A 20,484-nucleotide genomic window follows, 5' to 3' on the forward strand; every position below is an offset into this window, starting at 1 on the left:
GAAAATAATTCTTATCTTAAAGCCATTCAGATAAGGATAATTTCTAAAGCAAATCATTAATAATGTTCTTCTAATCATTTACCTGGACAAAAATAATAAGGGATATTTCTCTAATATACTAAAAAAACCCTTTGTCCTCCTAGTGATAAAGCACCTATAGAGTTTGTAAACTCAAGGAAATGAGATTCAGCTAACATATAACTTTTTTTTAAAGAAAAGAGACCATTTTCTTCCTTTTCAAAAAACAGTCATTTCTCACTAATTTGTTTCACCCCAAATGACATATATTGGCTTCTATTTCCATGGAATACAATGTAAGTGGCCTATAAAGAGATTCATTAGAAAGGCCAATTATATTCACTTGCAAGGTAGTCACAGACAAGAAGAATGAGTGAAAAACCCTATACTGTTTACAAATGAATCAAGAACCATTTGAACAGCTTTTTCTTTCCTTCTATACATACTATCATATACACTGTGCAAATTAGGTATATTTCTTATAATTTTCATATAATTTCTTATAACTTTGTTAGTGAAGGAAGAAACTAAGTGGAAAAAAAAACAGCAATACATCAAAGATGAAAATGGTTTTATTTCCATACTCTTTATTCCTCTAGGAGCTTAATTTCACAAAATGACCGTCTTTGGAAAAAAGAAAAGTTGCAGGATTTATAAAAAGAAATAAACCCAAGCAAACAAGATACCTGGTTCATTGGTCATAGCAGACCATGTCAAATACATTGTGTAGACTGTAATGACTGAAGACTGTAACAAACCAGATCTCGGTTGTGATTCCTACAAAAAAAATTAAGCAACACAAATAAATATTCTGACATCATCCAAGATTCAGGAAAACTTAGAAAAAGAGAAGCTTCATAAAAACTAATGATATAAACAGCATACTTGGATTTTTGGCAGTATAGACATTACAGAAGCACCAAGGCAGAGGAGCATGTTGACACTGATGAACGCTTTATTTTCTGAACAACTGGCTGGATGAGTATAATAAACAAAGAATAGGACGATAGCAACTAAAGACAGCAGATAATTCATAGCTGTAGCTGATAACAAAGCTGTGGAGGAAATATAATTGGACAATTAGATTTTATCACAAATATCAGGAATTAGGCATAGGCCTCATTTTAAACACAATCTTATTTTATTCAAAAATACATTTTAAGCAACTAACATTGTCAACATTATACAGGCTATAAAAGCAGGGAAGAATATTAATTCTGAACTTTATCATAGAAGAATTTTGTAGTCTTTACACATAGCTCACTATTATGGTATTTTCAAGGACAAGAAGCAGTAACATAACATAATTTTTATTAGTAGTATTATCTGTATCACAGAGTTTACAAAACATTCATGTTAGCCATTCTTTCCAAAATACGGAAAAATAATTAGAAGAGGAATATAGTTATGCATCACTTAACGACAGGGATATGTTCTGAGAAATGCAGCATTAGGCGATTTCATTCTTGTGCCAACATCAGAGTGTGCTTACGCAAACCTAGGTGGTGTAGCCTACTACACACCTAGGCTGTATGGTACTAATCTTACGGGACCACCATCATATATGTGGTCCATCGTTGACTGAAATGTTGTTATGCAGCACATGACTGTATTACTTAAGGTTTTTAAAGAACCATAATCATTCAGCTGTAAACAAGGGCATTAAGAAACAAAATTATTTTGTTAATGCTAAGCCCACAAAACAATGATGCTTTTCCTCATCAACTAAAATCTTAAAAAAATTTTATTACGGAATAGTTAAGTCATTATTATTTAATAAGACAACCTAAATTTCTTCTATGTCAATTTCAACATACACGTTTTAGTTTTTGTGCTAATACAATATACATGTATTTATGTAGATGGGCCTCTTGCAGGGGATCCATCCAAAAAATATTTACTGAATGCCTACAAGGTTCCAGGCCCTGAGGATACAGCAGGGGAACAAAACAGAAACTCCTGCATTAGACTTTGCATTAAAGAATGAGGTATTCTATGTAAGTGAATTTTCCAGATGACTAAAGCTTACTTCTTTGAATACCAAACTCTGTTTTAACCAGTGAGATCAAATACCACAAAGTAGTTGTGTGGGAGAGATATTAGGTTAGCAGATACATTAAATTTAGCTTTCACTCTGATTTAAAATAATTTTTTAGCTGAAACTCAGATCATTTCACATAAAAATCTAGACTTATGGCTTCTTTTGAAAAAAATCAGAAAAATGAAGCCACACTGGGTTCACATTTTCATAAGGCAGTTATTGGCTGGAACTGAGCAGTAGCTATACACTTTTGACAGGCCCTTCACACTCTCCAATTCATCATAGTCCCCATTATTAGCACGAGAATTGAATATGCACTTAAAGTGGTTCTCTTCCCTAATTTTTGTTCATCTGTTGTAAAGCATTTGAATTTTGACCTTGTTTTACACTATAACCATAGGACTCAAGTTTATTTTTATAAATAAACAAACATTAATTACACTACTATCAGAATTCTCTTAGGTGTTACTGATACACATAAAGGCATCCTTTAAACTTATATAAAATGTTCCAGAGTTGCTTTTTCTATTTTTTCTGCTTGCTGATGTTTAGAAATTATACCAGTTTGTTTATCTATTTCTAGCAGTCCTGGTCCCTTTAATATTTTAGTTTTAACCTGCTGTAGGCTAGGATATTAGGCTATAAAACGTAATATTTTCAGCAATACGCTTTGAAACATCTATTCAAACCAGTCAGGGTCTTTTGGATTATTTCCTGGTTCTTTGGTATGTTCCTAGTTGATTTACCAAAACCTCTCTCAACAAGTTGCTGACATAATGTGATAGAATGCCACTCACAAACTTTGGAAGTAAAAAGCTCTTCACAGAAAATTATGCCATAAAAATTGTGATTTCTTTATAGTCTACATATCTTCTCTCACCTTCAAAGTTTCAACTATCCTGAAGATGTTCTCTAAGACAAAAGCTTACCTGCATACCAACACCTTGAGTTCCCTTCTTCCATTTTTTCAACCCATGATTCATTCCATGAATGGGCAAAATCAATGAGTAAGACCAGCTGTATGAGGATGAAGCAAAAGGCACCTGCCATGCCTACATAAAACCACACTGAAAGAAAACCACACACACAAATGAGTGGCTGGTTCAGTTTTTATTATTTCATCACAATTACAATACACAAAAACTAAAATTTTACATAAATGCCTTGATTTTACCAACTGGAAAACAAAACAAACAAAAAAACAAGTAGAGTTACAGTTCCAGGCAATAATTAATTCAGTTTCTTTATAAAATATCAACACAATTAAAAAAAAAAAGATTTCTTACCAGTTGTAAAAGTTCCTTCTGGAATGAAGAAAGCCCCAATAATAATTGCAATTGCTGCAGCAAATTTAAAGAACCAGAATCTAAGAAAGAAAGATGATTTTTTATTCATAAACATTCATTCAACAAGTAGTTTCATATATAAAATCTTTTAGGAACATCTTAAAGAATAGCTACACTTTATGTGATTTTTCTATTCTTTCTGAAGATATCCTGAAAATGAGAAGTGAGGACTATTATAGGACAGTTGTAAGAAAGATATAGAAGTCCCCCCGTTATCCTCAGTTTCACTTTCCATGGTTTCAGATACCCACGGTCAACCACAGTCTGAAAATAATCCTATATCACAATGCCTATGTCCTTCATCTCACTTCATCTCATCACACAGGCATTGTATCATCTCACATCATCACAAGAAGGGTGAGTATAGTAAAATAAGATATTTTGAGAGGGAAACCACATTCATATAACTTTTATCACAGTATACTTGTTCTATTTTATTATTAGTTATTAATCTCTTACTGTACCTAATTTATAAATTAAACTTTATTATGGGTATGTATGTATAGAAAAAACACATAGTATACCTAGGGTTCAGTACTATCCACAGTTTCAGGCATCCTCTGGGGGTCCTGGAATGTATCCCCTGCAGATAAGGGGGAACTACTGTATATTTGTTACTAATTCATTATGATAAAATGAGAATATTAGTTCCATTTCACAGGCTGATTTTACAGGATGAGTGAGATAATGTCTGAAAGTGTAAGGTGCATTGTACAAGTGAGTAGGTTTTAAAAACATGATAAATAGCTCCATCAAAAACTCTGATGATAATTTAAAACCACCAGGTTTAAGATATCAGCATCACGGCATAAGACGTCCCTACTTTTTGTCTCCCTAGTTTTAACAACTAATTAGGCATCCATCCACAAACAAAACTGCCTCTGTGGGAGTTGTGGGATCCAGCAACATACGCCAAAAAACCTGAGAAGAGTCTCAGCCACCTGTGCATTTGCTAATAGGCAGACAGACTTTGATATGGGCTGCGGAATCAGCAAACCTGCCCCAACCCCTTTTGACCAAGGTTGGGGAAAATCTGGAGAGTGATGACTTTTTCAAATACTTGTGGACAACAGAAATTTGTAAAAGTTCAGCCCTCCTTAGGGGAGATTCCAGCATGCCACGTGAGAGAAGAACAAAACAAGCTTCAATGCAATAGAGAGGGCAAGAGAAACTTTGCCCAGTGCCACGCCTCCACCAAGGCAACACAGCACCAACGTTATCTGGCAGCAATCTCTCCAACAGGGGAAAAGGAGAGCTGTGAGTGACCGGCTACCCCAGCACTGTGGGACAATTATGGAGAAACCAGTTTCTCTCCAGCAGCGCCTTCATGTACTGAGGCAGAACCTTCATGACTAAGGGGAGGGAGGAGATGGGGAAAGAGGAAGATAAGAGTATCAAAGAGCATTAAGGAACACAGTTCCTGCTGACTGCACTCAGGACTTAAGCAGCAAGTCTGCCCACAAGCCTCTGGGAGAACCTCAGATGAGAATCCCTCCACTGGCTGTGCAGGACCTCAAACATCCTGAGTGCTAAACCCACACCTCCCTCCACTCTGCAGCTAGCTCCTTGTGTGCACTCCCCTGAGTGCAGCTGCGAGAGCAGAGATAGTAATGGGAGTGCTCTGAGAAAAACAGACCACAATCTGTGGGCAAAGGAAAAACCACAAACTTGAGCTGTAGTGCCACTTTCTGGAAAACAAGAGATTTCCAGTAGCAAGCCAGGTGAGTTGGAAGAACCAAAGACAAAGCTTAAGAATTCTGCCATAAAAGGGAGCAAGAAATGTACAGCAGATATATAAATACAAGGTCAGAGAGAACCCACATATAAGATCAATGAGCAGCAGACCCCATCTGAAGGCAAACAGTAAAGATTTGAGGTGTCTGCTACTTCAAATGTTAAAGCAGCAACACAGAACTACAACGAACATGAAGAATCAAGAAAATATTTAATCATCAAAAGATAATCATTCAATAACTAAGCTCAAAGGCATGGAATCTTGTGATCTGGTGGACAAAAAAATTCAAAATAGCTGTTTTGAGGATACTCAACAAGCTACAAGAAAACACAGACAATTAAACAAAATCAGAAAAAAGAATATATGAATAAAACAAGAAATTTAGCAGAGTCAGAAATCATAAAAAAGAACCAAACAAATTCTGGAGCTGAAGAATTCAATGAAAAAATGAAAAACGCCATAAAGAACATGTACAGCAGGGGAGCTCAATGGAAGACAGAATAAGTGACCTAGAGGACAGGAATTTTGAAATAACTCAATCAAGGGTGAACAGAAAGAAAAAAAAGGAAAAGAGCGAAGAAAACCTATGAGATTCTAATATTAGAATAATCAGGGTTCCAGAAAAGAGGAGAGGGAGAAGGAGGCAGAAAGTTTATTTAAAGAAATAATAGCTGAGAAAACCTGAGGGCAGGCTTAAACATCCAAGCTCACAAAGCTAATAGATCATGCTATTATCTCAATGCAAAAGGACCTTCTCCAAGACATATTACAGGGATACCTCTGAGATATTGTGGGTTCAGTTCCAGACTACTGCAATAAAGGCAGTATTGTAATAAAGCAAGTCAATGAATTTTTTGGTTTCCAAGTGCATATAAAAGTTATGATTACACTATACTGTAGTCTATTAAGTATGCAATAGCATTATGTCTTAAAAAATACATACATACCTTAATTAAAAAATGTTTTATTCCTAAAAAACGCTAACCATCACTTGAGCCTTCAGCAAGTCATAACCTTTTTGCTGGTAAAGGGTCTTGCCTTGATATTGATAGCTGCTAACTGATCAGGGTGGTGGTTTGAAATACTGCCAAGAATTGCCAAAATGCGACACAGAGACACAAAGTAAGCAAATGCTGTTGGAAAATGGCGCTGATAGACTTGCTTGATGCAGGGTTGCCACAAACCTTCAATTTGTAACAAACACAATATCTGCAAGGTGCAATAAACTGAGGTATATATATCATCAAATTGTAAAAAAATCAGATAAAGAGAGAATCCTAAAAGCAGCCAGAGGAAAAAAGATTGTAATCTACAAAGAAACTCCCATTACACTATCAGCAGATTTCTCAGCAGACACACTACGGACCAGGAGAAAACGGAGTGACATATGCAAAGTGTGGAAGGAAAAAAAATGGCCAGCCAAGAATACTATATACAGCAAAGTTATCCTTCAGATATGAAAGAGAAATAAAGACTTTCCTAGATGAAAAAAAGCTGAAGAATTCAACACCACTAGATCTGCCTTGCAAAAAACGGTGAAAGGAATTCTTCAAGCTGAAATGAAAAGATGCTAATTAGTGACATGAAAATATATATGAAAGTATACAACACACTGGTCAAGGTAAATACACAGTTAGATTTAGAAAACTCTAATTCTGTTAACACAATGGTGTGTTAACCACTTAACTGTAAAAGTTAAAGGAAAAGAGTATTAAAAAAACTATAGCTAGTGTAACGAAAATACACAATATAAAAAGACATAAAATGTAACATCAAAACTATAAAAGGAGAGGAGTAAATGGGTAGGGTTTTCATATGCAATTGAAGTTAAGTTGCTATCAGCTTAAAACGGACTGTTATATGTAAGCCTCATAGTAAACACAAAGCAAAAACCTAGAGTAGATTCACAAAAGATAAAGAAAGGGAAACAGAGCATAGTTACACAGAAAATCACCAGTTTACAAAGGTTGGCAAAACAAAGGGAAAAAAGAAACAATAGAAATACAAAACAACCAGAAAGCAATGAATAAGTTGGCATTAGTAATTCCTTATATATCAGTAATTACCCTAAATGTAGATGTACCGAATTCATCAATCAAAAGGCACAGAGTGGCTGGATGGATAAAAAAACAAGAACCAACTATATGTTGCACACAAGACTCACTTCAGATTCAAGGGCACATGAAGGCTCAAAGTGAAGGGCTGGTAAAAGATAGTCAATGCAAAAGGCGAGCAAAAGAAAGCAGAGGTAGCATACTTTGACAAAAATGTTAACAAGAAACAAAGAAGTAATAATATAATGATAAAAGGGTCAATTCTATTCAACAAGAAGATATAACAATTGGAAATATATACATACCCAACATCGGCACACCCAAACGTATTAAGCAAATACTAACAGATCTGCGGGAGAAATGGACAATACAATAACAGTAGTGGACTTCAATACCCCACTTTCAGCAATGGATAAATCATCCAGACAGAAAATTAACAAAGAAACACTGGACTTGAACCATACATTAGACCAAATGGACCTAAGAGACATTTATAGAACATTTCATCCAACAGCAAAAGAATATACATTATTCTTCCCAAGTACACACGGAACATTCTCCAGGACAGATCATACGACAAGACACAAAACAAGTCTTAGCAATTTTAAGACTGAAATTTTACCAAGTATTTTCTGACCACAATAGAATGCAACTAGAAATCAACAAGAGGAAAGCTGGAAAATTTACAAGCATGTGGAAACTAAATAACACACTCCTGAAAAGCCAAGAGGTCAAAGAAGAAATCAAGAGAAAAACAAGTGAAAATGGAAACACAACAGAATACAGACCAGAAAAATAACAGAAAGGATGAATGAAACTAAGAGCTGGTATTTCAAAAAGATAAACAAAAGTGACAACCTTTTAGCTAGAGTCAGAAAACAAGAAAACTCAAAATCAGGAATGAAAGAGGAGACATTACAACTGATACTACAGAAATGCAGAGATCATAAGAGACTGCTATAAAGAATTATATGCAAACAAACTGAATAACCTAGAAGAAATGAATACATTCTTAGAAACATATAATCTATCAAGACTGAATTAGGAAGAAAGAGAAAATATGAACAGACTAATAACAAGGAGATTGAATCAGTAATTAAAAACTTCCCAACACAGAAGAGCCCAGGACATGATGGTTTCACTGGTGAATTCTACCAAACATTTAAAGAAGAATTAATGCCAGTCCTTCTCAAACTCTCTCAAAGAAACTGAGGAGAGGACACTTCCAAACTCATTTTACCAGGCCAACATTAGCCTGATGCCAAAGCCAGGGAAGGACACTACAAGAAAAGAAAATTATAGACTAATTTCTCTGATGCACATAGACATAAAAATTCTCAACAAAATGTTAGTAAACCAAATTCAACAACATATTACAAGGATTATAGAAACATGACCATGTGGGATTTATCCTTGGGATGCAAGGATGGTTCAACATATGCAAACCAATAAATATGATAATTTAATGAAAGATAAAAATCGTATGCCCATCTGAATAGATGCAGAAAAAACACATTTCACAAAATATAACATCAACGTTTTATGATAAAAACCCTCAACAAATTGGATATAAAAGGAACACAACTCAACATAATAAAGGCCATATAAACAAACCCACAGTTAATATCATATTCAATAGTTAAAGAGTAAAAGCTTTTCTTCTACAATCAAGAACAAGACAAGGGAGCCCACTCTTACCACTCTTACTCAACACAGTACTGGAAGTTCTAGGTAGAGCAATTAGGTAAGACAAAGAAATAAAAAACATCCAAACTGCAAAGGAAAAAGTAAAATTGTCATTAGTTGCAGATAATACGATCTCATATATAGAAAACCCAAAGACTCAACCAAAAAAATGGTTGGAACTAAGCAATAAATTCAGTCAAACTGCAAGATATAAAATCAACATACAGAAATCAGTTGCAATTTCATAAACTAACAACGAAATACCTGAAAAAGAAATAAAGAAAACTATCCCCTTCACAATAGCATCAAAAGCAATAAAACACTTAGGAATAAATTTAGCCAAGGAAGTGAAAGATCTGTACAATGAAAACTACAAGACTTGATGAAAGAAACTGAAAAATGCAGACAAATGGAAAGATATCCCCTGTTCATGGATCTGAAGAATTAATATTGTTAAAATGTCCATACTACCCAAAACTATCTACAGATTCAATGCAATCCCCATAAAAATTCCAATGGCACTTTTCACAGAAATAGAAAAAACAATCCTAAAATGTGTATGAAACCACAAAAGACCCCAAATGGCCAAAGCAATAATGAGAAAGAACAACAAAGCTGGAGGTATCACACTTACTGATTTCAAACTATACAACAAAAGTATAATAATTAAAACAGTATGGTACTGGCATAAAAATAAATACATAGACCAATGGAACAGACTGCACAGCCTAGAAATAAACCGTTGCATATACGATCAACTAATATTTGGCAGGGGAGTCAAGAACACTCAATGGGGAAAGAACAGCCTCTTTAACAGACAATGTCGAGTAAACTCGATAACCACCTGCAGAAAAATTAAACTGGACTCCTATCTTCCCCTACATCACTCACAAAAATTAACTAAAAATGGATTAAAGGCTTAAATATATTTAAGACCTGATACTGTAAAAGATATCAGGAAGATACTGATACCAGGAAGAAGAAAACAGGGAAGAAGGTCCTTGATGTTGGTCTTGGCAAAGAGGTTTTGGATGAGACACCAAAAGCACAGCAACAGAAGTAAAATCAAACAAGTGGGACTACATCAAACTAAAAATCTTCTGCACAGCAAAGGGAATCATCAACAAAATAAAAAGGCAGCCTACCAAATAGGAGAAAATATTTGCAAACCATATATTGGGTAAGGGATTAACAGCCAATATACATAAAGAACTCATATACTCAATAACAAAAAAACAAACAATCCAATTAAAAACTGGGCAGAGGAACTAAATAGATATTTTTCCAAAAAAGACATACAAATGGCCAACAGGTATATGAAAAGGTGCTTAATATCACTAATCAGCAGGGAAACGTAAATCAAAACAATTATGAGATATTACCTCGCACCTGTTAGAATGGCTATCATCAAGAAGACAAGAAATAACAAGTGTTGGCAAGGCTGTAGAGACAAGGGAACCCTTGTGCACTGTTGGTGGGAATGTAAACTAGTTCAACCATTATGGAAAACAGTATGAAGGTTCCTCAAACAATTAAAAATAAAACTACCATATGATCCAGCAATTCCACTTCTAGGTATATATCCAAAGGAAATGAAAACAGGATATTGGAAAGATATCTGCACTCCCATGTTCACTGCAGCGTTATTCACAATAGGCAAGATATGAAAACAACCTAAGTGTCTATCAACAGATCAATGGATAAAGAAATTGTAGTGTACATACACAATGGAATACTATATAGCCATGAAAAAGAAGAAAATCCTGCTATTTGCAACAGCATGGATGGACCTTGAGGGCATTATGCTAAGTGAGATAAGCCAGACAGAGAAAGACAAATACTGTATGATATCACTCATTGTGGAATCTGAAAAAGCTGAACTCGTAAAAACAGAGAATAGAATGATGATTACCAGGGTCTGGGGTGTGGGGGAATTGGGAGATGTTATTTAAGGGTACAAACTTGCAACCAGAAAATAAATATGTACTGGAGATCATGTACAGCATACTGATTATAAGCATCAATACTGTATTAAGAGTTCAACTTTGCTAAGAGATTGGATCTTAATTGTTCTCACCACACAGAAGAAATAATAATTATGTGACATGATAGAGGTGTTAGCTAACGCTACGATGGTAATCATATGAAAGCAACACTTTGTACACTATAAATCTACACAATGTTATATGTCAATTATATCTCAATTAAAAAAACCCACAAAGATGGTTGTAAGAATGCTACACGTATGCTACTTTGAGAAGAGTTTTATCTCAGAGAATGGTTGTGATAGCCATTCTGTAATGCATATTGAAAAGTGTTTAAAAACACATTAATAAAGATGGTTATAAGAGTGCTAAAAACAATAAAAATAAAATAAAACCAGTGACTAAGGGAACAAAATAAAGTCAATGCCACAGCATATTTTTTCATTAATATTTATATTTCACTTGTTCATTCTTCCTCTCTTTCGTAGCATATGCTGATAAGTAAGCAATAATAGATACTCAAAAAAATTCCTTTAATTTATAGGAAAAAAAAAACAAAAACACAGAGATAAAATTTAAAACATTCAAAATGAGTACCAGAAGTGGTGCTCTATATTGTCAGAGATTAATAAAAGGGACCCTGAAGTTTCTTTCTAGGTTGTCCAGTACAACCAACCATTTAGAAAAATCAATCAATCGCCCTGTTTATGAATAAAAGTTTTTCATTTTGGTTGTAATGTAGATCTAAGGAACTGAGTTCAGTTTTACATAGTGAGACTGGTCCACCAAAAGCTAAGAGAAGAAAGGAGGAATAAGCTCCTCATTATCAGTTACAGATGTGGCAGATCCTCTTTTTAGGATGAAAATATAAAACATTATACATCAGAGATTATACCAGTAAATGACCCAAGGCTACTATTCAATATTTATATTTCCAAAGTCTGACATTCTCTAGTAGAGGCAGGATTTTCTTACCTTGTCATTCATGAGTAACAAAATAATTCTGCAAATTGTATAAATTTATTCTACTTTGAAGTTTCTCTAGACAGACTTAATATTACTGAGAAGCAGCTCCCAGACTTCTATATTGCAGTTTATTCAAACACGCACCCATTGTGCACTGCAGCTCTCGGGTCACTGCTGCTCTTCACTTTGATCACTAGCAGAGAGAGGACAAGATGGAACATGGCCAAGCCAAAGCACAAACGGTAAACCGCTTTATAGCCAACCAGAACATTACACGGGACGACCCCTTTCTCATGCTCACAAAATCCAGGAATCTAGAAAAACAAAACAACAGTTTGTGATCTAGAATTCTTTCAAGTGAAAATTCTGTGTAATCAAATAGTTCAAGGAAAGGTTTAGAAAACTGAAGTTTGCTTTACAGTTTATGCTTAATAGGTAATCGAGGTAAGTCTGGAACATTTTCATCAGATAGAAGTTTAACTCTTTTTTCACTTTATGTGAGTACATGATAAACTACAAATGCCAATTCTAAACTGGATGCTTATTTTGACTTGCAGAGTAATTCTACATTTTTAAAAACTTGCATTCCACTGTGATATACTGAATTACCTATACAAGAAAAAAGAAAGATACAATAAGTAAATGTTTGAAGAATTATAAAATAACTAAATCAGTTTCTAAATACCAAAGAAAAACATAATGGCTTTTCAATGGCTTTAAATTCATTTTCAGTTTTGGTCCCTTACTCTACAAGTGTCGTTTCTGATAATGAATGGATGTGGATTAATAGCATAATAGCTGGCAGTGATTCTATTTTTTTAACTTAGAATCTTAAAAAAGACTGATGACCATTTCAGAAAGTCACATGGGAATTAGAATACAAAAAAATATTTTGAAGTGAAATAAATGGGAGTAGTCATCAGAATTACATACATTATTCATATGTATGAGAATTAAAATTACATTTCAGCTAATGGAGGAGCTACTTCCTTTTGCTAGTTCCTACACAGTCTTGATCTCACTTAAATCTTACCTTCCTGACCCACTTTAAACCTTATGGCAATATATACTTACTCATACTTACAACATGTAATCACTAGCACCTTTAATTATCCCACTCCATTATACGAGCGCAGCACATCACCTGGCCAATTCCCATCATTAAGTTAATTCAATCATCTGCACTGGTCAGCTTACAGAAGTACAGTAACAACCCCCAAATATCAGTGGCTTAAAATAGCAAAGGTATATTTCTTGCTCATGTACATGTACATAATCGGTCCTGAGTAATCAACTCAGGATTCCAGGCTGTTGAAGAAGCCACCATCTCAAATGACATGCAGGTTGTGACAAAAAAGAAAGGAGATCTTGTATCAGCAAGTAGAGGCTAATGGGTATCACTTCCTCTCACAACTCACTGACCAGTACTACAGACATGGCCCTACACATCATGTGCACACTAGGAAATGCAAATCTTTGATAACCTTCAGAAAGCAGAGAAGCAGAAATATTTGGTGATGAGAAGTAACATCCACCAACTAAACTATTCATAACCACAGTCAACTGGACCCATGACAAAACCATATAAACATCTCTTGGCATGTATTTTGCTTATACTCAGGACTTGAATAACATTAACTGAGCATCCAAATGTCATGTACAATGCTAGCTACTTTCAAAATCATAATAATCTAATTTCCTAAACTTTCACTATTTTTCCTTACCCCACGGCCAACCCCAAGCAGACAACTTTGAAAATGGAGCTTATCTGGCGTAAATATTCTCTCTCAACCTCAAATTTCCTATTGTCATTCATCTTGCTCTGGAGGACCCACTGAGATTCTAACATTTACCTGATTAGAATTACTTATTTCCTCTTATTACCATAGCGTATTTTCTGTACCACCATCATAGAATTTAACAAGCTGCCCTATACTGCCTGTCTTTCCTAAAACATCATGAGCTACTAAAACTGGGATTACATATTACCTTACTTTGTACTTTACTCTGTTTCCAATATACAAAGTCAGTTTTATGCATACACATACTATACATATGTTCAGTTAATCAATTAAAAAAAGGACAAACCTTATTCAGTTGTTCTTCCATTCCTGGTATCAACATTACACATGCAACACACACTCCAACAAGCAAGAAAAGTGCATAGATCAGCCTCGTTACAGTGGAGTTGTTTCCACTAGGACAGCATCGGCACAGCAAACACGGGGCACTGCCACACAAACATGGTATCTGGGAAAAAATATTAAAAATCAGTATGGTTTAAAATGATACAATGAGGGCCGGCTCCGTGGCTTAGCGGTTAAGTGCGCGCGCTCTGATGCTGGTGGCCCGGGTTCGGATCCCGCCCCGAGGCACCACTTCTCCGTCCAACGTGAGGCCGAGTCCCACGTACAGCAACTAGAAGGATGTGAACCTATGACATACAACTATCTACTGGGGCTTTGGGGGGAAAAAAACTGAATAAATAAAATCTTTAAAATGATACAATTAAAATTTACATTCCATCCGCTCAAAAAAACAACCCAATGAAATTAAAGTAATCACCAAGGGACAAATGGTTATCTGGTTCACACACATTATCTATAAACTATTCTGCATAAAGATGGAACAAAGTCAAACATAAAAACACTTGCCGTCTATATCAAGCAAAATGAATAAAATCAGTTAAAACAACATAGGGAAAAAAGTTAGCAGCAGCAACCAAAGTTTAGCTAAAAAAAGAAATGGAATATTCATGATTACAAGCCCATCTCCAGCTCCTGCCCTTTAGACCCTAGAAATCATACTGGTGAATTCACAAAATCCTGAGAATTCTCAAATACTCCAGAGCAGGAGTAGAAGTGAATTGGTATCCTTATCTTTTCCCTCTTCTGATTTGATAGTTGTGATAAAGCGAAAATTACTACTAGAATTAGGCAAAACAGGATAAGTAAACAATTGGCGCTAGCTAAGTTTATCCAATGGAACTTCACACTAAACTAGTAGATACCCCAGGGGAACAACATACTTCCCTGATCAGAAGAGGTAAACACTGGTAAGAGCATTTAACAATATCTCAGAAAGACAAAGTATAAGTATTCTCATAAGGACTGACCATAAGCTAGGTTGAGCTCCACCATACCATCAGACTTCAGGAAGTGGGACAGACTAAGACATCCCAGCCCTGTAACTATAGCTCTGGGGGAAAAGAGTCTCAGATACCATAGGAAGGGAGTATAATAGAAGCCAGACACACTACAGCAACCAATATAAGGCAGGGACAAAGCAGCTTATTTTAAGCTTCAGTAAGATAAAAATAAATGTCATGGCAACTATGCAACTATATTCTAACAAAAACAAAAACAAATAACTAAGCATGCCCCCTCAGACAAAATAAAAAAGAAAAAGGCATTTGAAGAATCCAGTCTGAAATAAAATATAACTCAGTTAGAAAACGAAATTCCCTACAAGTGCTTCACTTGAGTTATAGAAAAATAACAAAGACCAAACAAAAAGGAGAGCTCAAAAATGAAATGGGAAAAGAATAGAACAAGATGGAAAGGGGACTGCAGGGCTAAATAAGGAAAGAAATGAGATGGGGAAGAAAACTTAAAGAATAATTAACTATCAAGAAACAAAACAGACACAGCTGAAAATAAAATCATTGATGGAAAAAAACTTGGGATAATTACCATAAATTCAGGCCAAGATGGAGTAACAGTGACCAGACTTATCCTACTGCCTTAATCAATGAAAAATCATAAATGAAACAATGGTTTTTCAGACAATTAACAACACGCAATGCAAGACAGTAATTTCTGAGAGAGAGGAAACAATGTGAACTTGATGACTGTCCCATCTTTCTCCCTGGGGAAAGTTTCCAGTAGAGAGGAGAATCCAGGCAAAGGCCAGCAGTCTACCTGAGTTGAGGAGACAGAGTTGGAAGCAGGGACAGAGTTGGGTGTTCAGGGAAGTGAAGGCAGCTAGAGTTCACAGGGCTGAATCCTGGAGAGGAGAAAGCTACACAGAGTGAGCTCTGGAGATCTTCAGAGGCTTCAACTTGAGTCTTCAACAGAGCACTCATCAGTGCATGTATTTGAATAAAATGCCCAAGGGGTGGGGAGGAGCTGGTATTCCCACCAGTCCAAGTAGAAAAATCTTATAACCTATGCGACATTGAATAGAGTTGTAAAGCTATTACTGAGTACAGGGGGAAAAAAAAAATCAGCCATAAAACTAAAGGCCGCTCCAGTCTCACTTAACAAAGCCTAAAAGCAAACATCAAAAAAGATCAAATTCTCTTCAAGTAAGTCACCTATGTCCAATAACAAAGCGCAAGAATATTTTTTAAAAACACAAGTATATTCAGCACACATCAAGGTAAAATTTATAAGGTCTGACATTTAATAAAAAACTTATAGGCATACAAAGCAGCAGGAAAAAAATATATATAATGAAGAGAAAAAAAATCAATCAAAATCAACCTGGAAATAACATAGATGACTAAATACAATTACAAATAATGGCACTGTAATATTATTTTAACTATACTTCATATGCTGAAAAAGGTAAAGAAAAACATGAGCATGTTAAGGAGAGACATGGAAATCATTTAAAAGATCCATATCAAACTTCTTGAGAAGAAATAAAATATTCTAAACTAAAAAAATACTGATAAGACACTGCAGAAAAGATTAATGAATCTGAAGACATAACAAAAGAAATGAGTGAAAAGACTGGGACAAAAATGAACAGAGAATCAGTGTTGTGAGTCAACTTTAAACAGCCTAGAGAGAAGAGACAGGAGAGTTCTTTTGAGAAAATACCGCCAAAATGTTCCCAAACTTAAGGAAAACTATAAACTCGCGCAACCAAGAAGCTTAACGAAACCCTAGCAGAATAAACATAATGAAACTACACCAAGTCACATCAAAATCAAATTGCCTAAACATAATGATAAACAGAAAAATCTTAAAAACAGGCATAAAAATAGAGGCACATTATATACAGAGGAACAAAGAAAGATATCAGACTTCTAGCAAGAAACACTGCAAGCCAAGTGAATACTGAACAAAAAAACTGTAAACAGAATTATATACTCAGTGAAAGTATCTTTCAAAAATTAAGGCAAAATAAAGGTATTTTCAGACATAGAAAAAACAAAAGAATCCAAAACTAGCAAACCTAAACTACCAGAGCTGTTGAAGGAAATCCTTTAAGCAGAAGAAAAGTTATGCCAGACAGAAATATAGATCTACACAAAACAAAGAACTGAAATGGTAAATGTATATTTTTTCTTATATAAAAGTTACTTTAAAAAATAATTATCCTTTTAAAGCAAAAATAATAGCAATGTATTGTGGCAGTTTATAACAAAGGTAGAAGTAAAATGTATGACAACTGCAAATAGGCTGCAAGAGCAGACATTCAACTACAGTATTATAAGGTTCTTAAACTAGAAATAAAGTGGTAGAATATGACATGAAGGTAAATTGTAATAAGGTGAAGATGAACAGTATAAACCCTGAAGTGACTTAAAAACATAAAACAAAGAAGTATAGCTAGCAAGCCAAAGAGATAAAAGAGAATACTACGAAATGTCCAATTAATCCAAACTATGGCAAAAAACTAGGGAAAAGGGACAATAAACATGTGGGACAAACAGAAATATGGCTGATTTTAAACCCAAACATAATCAGTAATCCCACATTCAATGTAAATGGTCTAAACACTCCCAACTAAAAGGCAGAGATTGTCACACTGGATTAAAAAAAAAGATTCAACTCTCTTTTGTAAAAGAAACCCACTTAAATATAAAGACAAATAGGTTAAAAGTACAAGAATGGAAAAACATATACCATGCTACAGTAGTATCAATCAAAACAGATTTTAAAGCAAAGAATCTGACCAGAGGTAAGGAGGGCCATTTCATAACGAAAAGGGGACATACATGGAGATATGGGATATTCTTGGAGAAGCCCTACAATTCTAAATGCTTCTGCATCCTAAGAAGACTTCAAAATACATGAAGGAAAAACTAATAAAACTGAAAAAAGTAACAAATCCACATTTATGCTCTTTTGTTAACTGAAATAGCAGAACAAAAATCAGTAAGGATACAGAAACCTTGAACATTTTCAAAAATTGTGCCTAACTGACATTTAGGGAACACTTCATTTAACCAGAGCAGAGTACAAATTATTTTCAAAAGTATACAGAACATTTAACCAAAACAGACCATATTCTGGGCCATAAAACAAATCTCAAATATCAATAAATATAACATGATTCCAATCACATGACATGTATTCTTGGCCCACATGGAATTCAGTTAGAAATCAATAACAGAAAGACATCTGGGAACTACATAACTTACTTCTAATTAACCCACAGGCAGAAAATATCACACAGGAAATTAAACAGAAAAAACATAACACATCACATATGTGAAATACACCTAAAGTAGTTTTTAAAGGAAACTGATAGTATTAAATGGCTATATTAGATAAGAATAAAGGTTTCAAATCAATGAGCTGAGCTTCCACCTTAAAAAACTATTAAATGAACAACTTAAACCAAAATAGGCAAAATAAAGAAAACAATAAAGAGAAGAAATCAATGAAGTAAAAAACAAAAACAAGAAAATCAGTGAAAGCCATTTTAGACAACCATTACAATTGAAAACCCTAGAATCAGCCCGATCAGGATAAAAACAAGCAAGAGTGAATACACAAATCATCAATATCAGAAATCAGAGAGAAGACAATACTACAGATCCTACAAGCATTAAAGGATTATAAGGGAAAAGGATGAGCAATTTTATTCAACAGCTTAGATAAAATGGACAAATTCCATGAGAAACCCAAATAACCAGAAGTCATTCAATAAGATATAGATAAGATAAATAGCCTGATATCTATTTAAAGAAATTGAATTTGTAGTTAAAAACCTTCTAAGGCATAGATTGCTTCACTGGTGAATTCTATTACACATTTAAGGAACAAATCATACCAATTCTAGAAAACTCAAAATACTTCACACCAGAATCACTCTGCCACTAAATCCAAAGAAAACAACAGACCAGTATCCTTCATGAATATAAACAAAAAAATTCTTAATATCTTGTCAAGTCAAAATCAACAATATTAAAAGTATACAGACTTCCAGTTTCTGTTTCCCCATGTAAGGAGCTTGGAAGTCATCACTCCATTCTAACAACAAGAAAAAAGTCAAACAGATTAAAAAATCAACAAGTCTCCTAGGATCTGTAAGAGAGGTGATGACATAGGGTAAACCTGCCCCCAAGACTGGAGAGAGAGACAGGCAAAACATAGGGAGTCACAGCTTTCCAAAGAAAAGAATCAAAAGTGGAACCAGTGCCCAGGTAGGATAATCTGAACTGTAATTGAATAATTGCTGGAGGCTCACTGTCGAGAAGTCTGAAAGTTAAAAATTCCAGGGAGACTCAGTCATAGACGGGCCCCCAAAACTTTATCAATTTTACCCTCCAGGAGCTCACACAGTTTCTCACAGCAAACATAAGAGAAAAATTCCCTCATGCTTCCTGCAGTGGTGGGGAAAAGGAACAATTTTAAAATATGCCAGAGCATTCTGTTCTTCTTAACAAAGTCTGCCCTCAGAAGAAGCTAGTTAACCAGAGCCTAACCTGCTGGGGTATTACCAGAGCCTAAATAACTTATGGGAAGGGAAATACTCAACTCCAGCCCACTCTAGCCATCCTCTCTCACCTAAGGGGAGAGAAAAAATTGAGAAAAGTTGTCAAGTTCACAGTCCAGGGCCACAGGCTCGCTAAAATATTAGGGCCTAATCATGGGACTATGGAACGCTTCTACTTCCCCCACACCTGAGCACATGACCAAAAGTCTATTTATAGCAGTTCCTTTTACCTGGTACATCATGTCCAGCTATCAAGAAAGACTTACAAGGCATACCAAAAGGCAAAAAACACAATTTGAAGAGACAGAGCAAACATCAAAACCAGACATGGCAGAGATGCTGGAATTATCAAACTGAGTATTTAAAACAACTATGATTAATATGTTAAGGGCTCTAATGGATAAAGTAGACAGCATGCAAGAACATATGGGCAATGTAAGCAAGGAGACGGAAATCCTAAGAAAGAACCAAAAATAAATGCTCGAGATCAAACACACTAACAGAAATGGAGAATGCCTTTGATGGGCTTATTAACAGACTGGACATGGCTGAGGAAAAAATCTCTGAGCTTGAGGATATCTCAATAGAAATCTCCCAAAATGAAAAGCAAAGAGAACAAGGACTGAAAAAAACCGAATACCCAAGAACTGTGGGACAACTACAAAAGGTGTAATATAATGGGACTACAAGATGAAAGAGAAACAGAGAAAGGAACAGAAAAAACATTTGAAAGAAACAATAAAAGTTTTCCCAAATCAATGTCAGACATATATCCCAAAAAGATATATATATATATACCCTACACCTAGGCATATTACCTTCAAACTACAGAAAATCAAAGATAAAGAAGCCAGAGAAAAAATATCTTACCTATGGACGAACAAAGACAAGAATTACATCCAACTTCTCCTCAAAAATCATGTAAGCAAGAAGAGAGTGTAGTGAAATATTTAAAGCGTTGAAAGAAAAAAACCCC

The 20,484-nt window shown here is 35.0% G+C and overlaps 1 protein-coding gene across 1 annotated transcript in view; it reads right to left on the minus strand.

The window, feature by feature from the left end:
- Positions 1-20,484, minus strand: part of SERINC1 (serine incorporator 1) — a 35,913-nt gene that overhangs the window by 4,221 nt on the left and 11,208 nt on the right. Inside the window, exons 2-7 of the mRNA XM_004422275.3 lie at positions 13,920-14,081; positions 11,976-12,145; positions 3,346-3,425; positions 2,989-3,126; positions 904-1,073; positions 705-795 (exon numbers count right to left, since the gene is read on the minus strand). Of these exons, the coding sequence (XP_004422332.1) occupies positions 705-795; positions 904-1,073; positions 2,989-3,126; positions 3,346-3,425; positions 11,976-12,145; positions 13,920-14,081 (811 nt within the window). The remainder of the gene's footprint in view (positions 1-704; positions 796-903; positions 1,074-2,988; positions 3,127-3,345; positions 3,426-11,975; positions 12,146-13,919; positions 14,082-20,484) is intronic.

Source organism: Ceratotherium simum, chromosome 19 (genome assembly GCF_057802395.1).
Source record: "Ceratotherium simum simum isolate JZ-2026a chromosome 19, ASM5780239v1, whole genome shotgun sequence".
Lineage (NCBI taxonomy): Eukaryota > Metazoa > Chordata > Mammalia > Perissodactyla > Rhinocerotidae > Ceratotherium > Ceratotherium simum.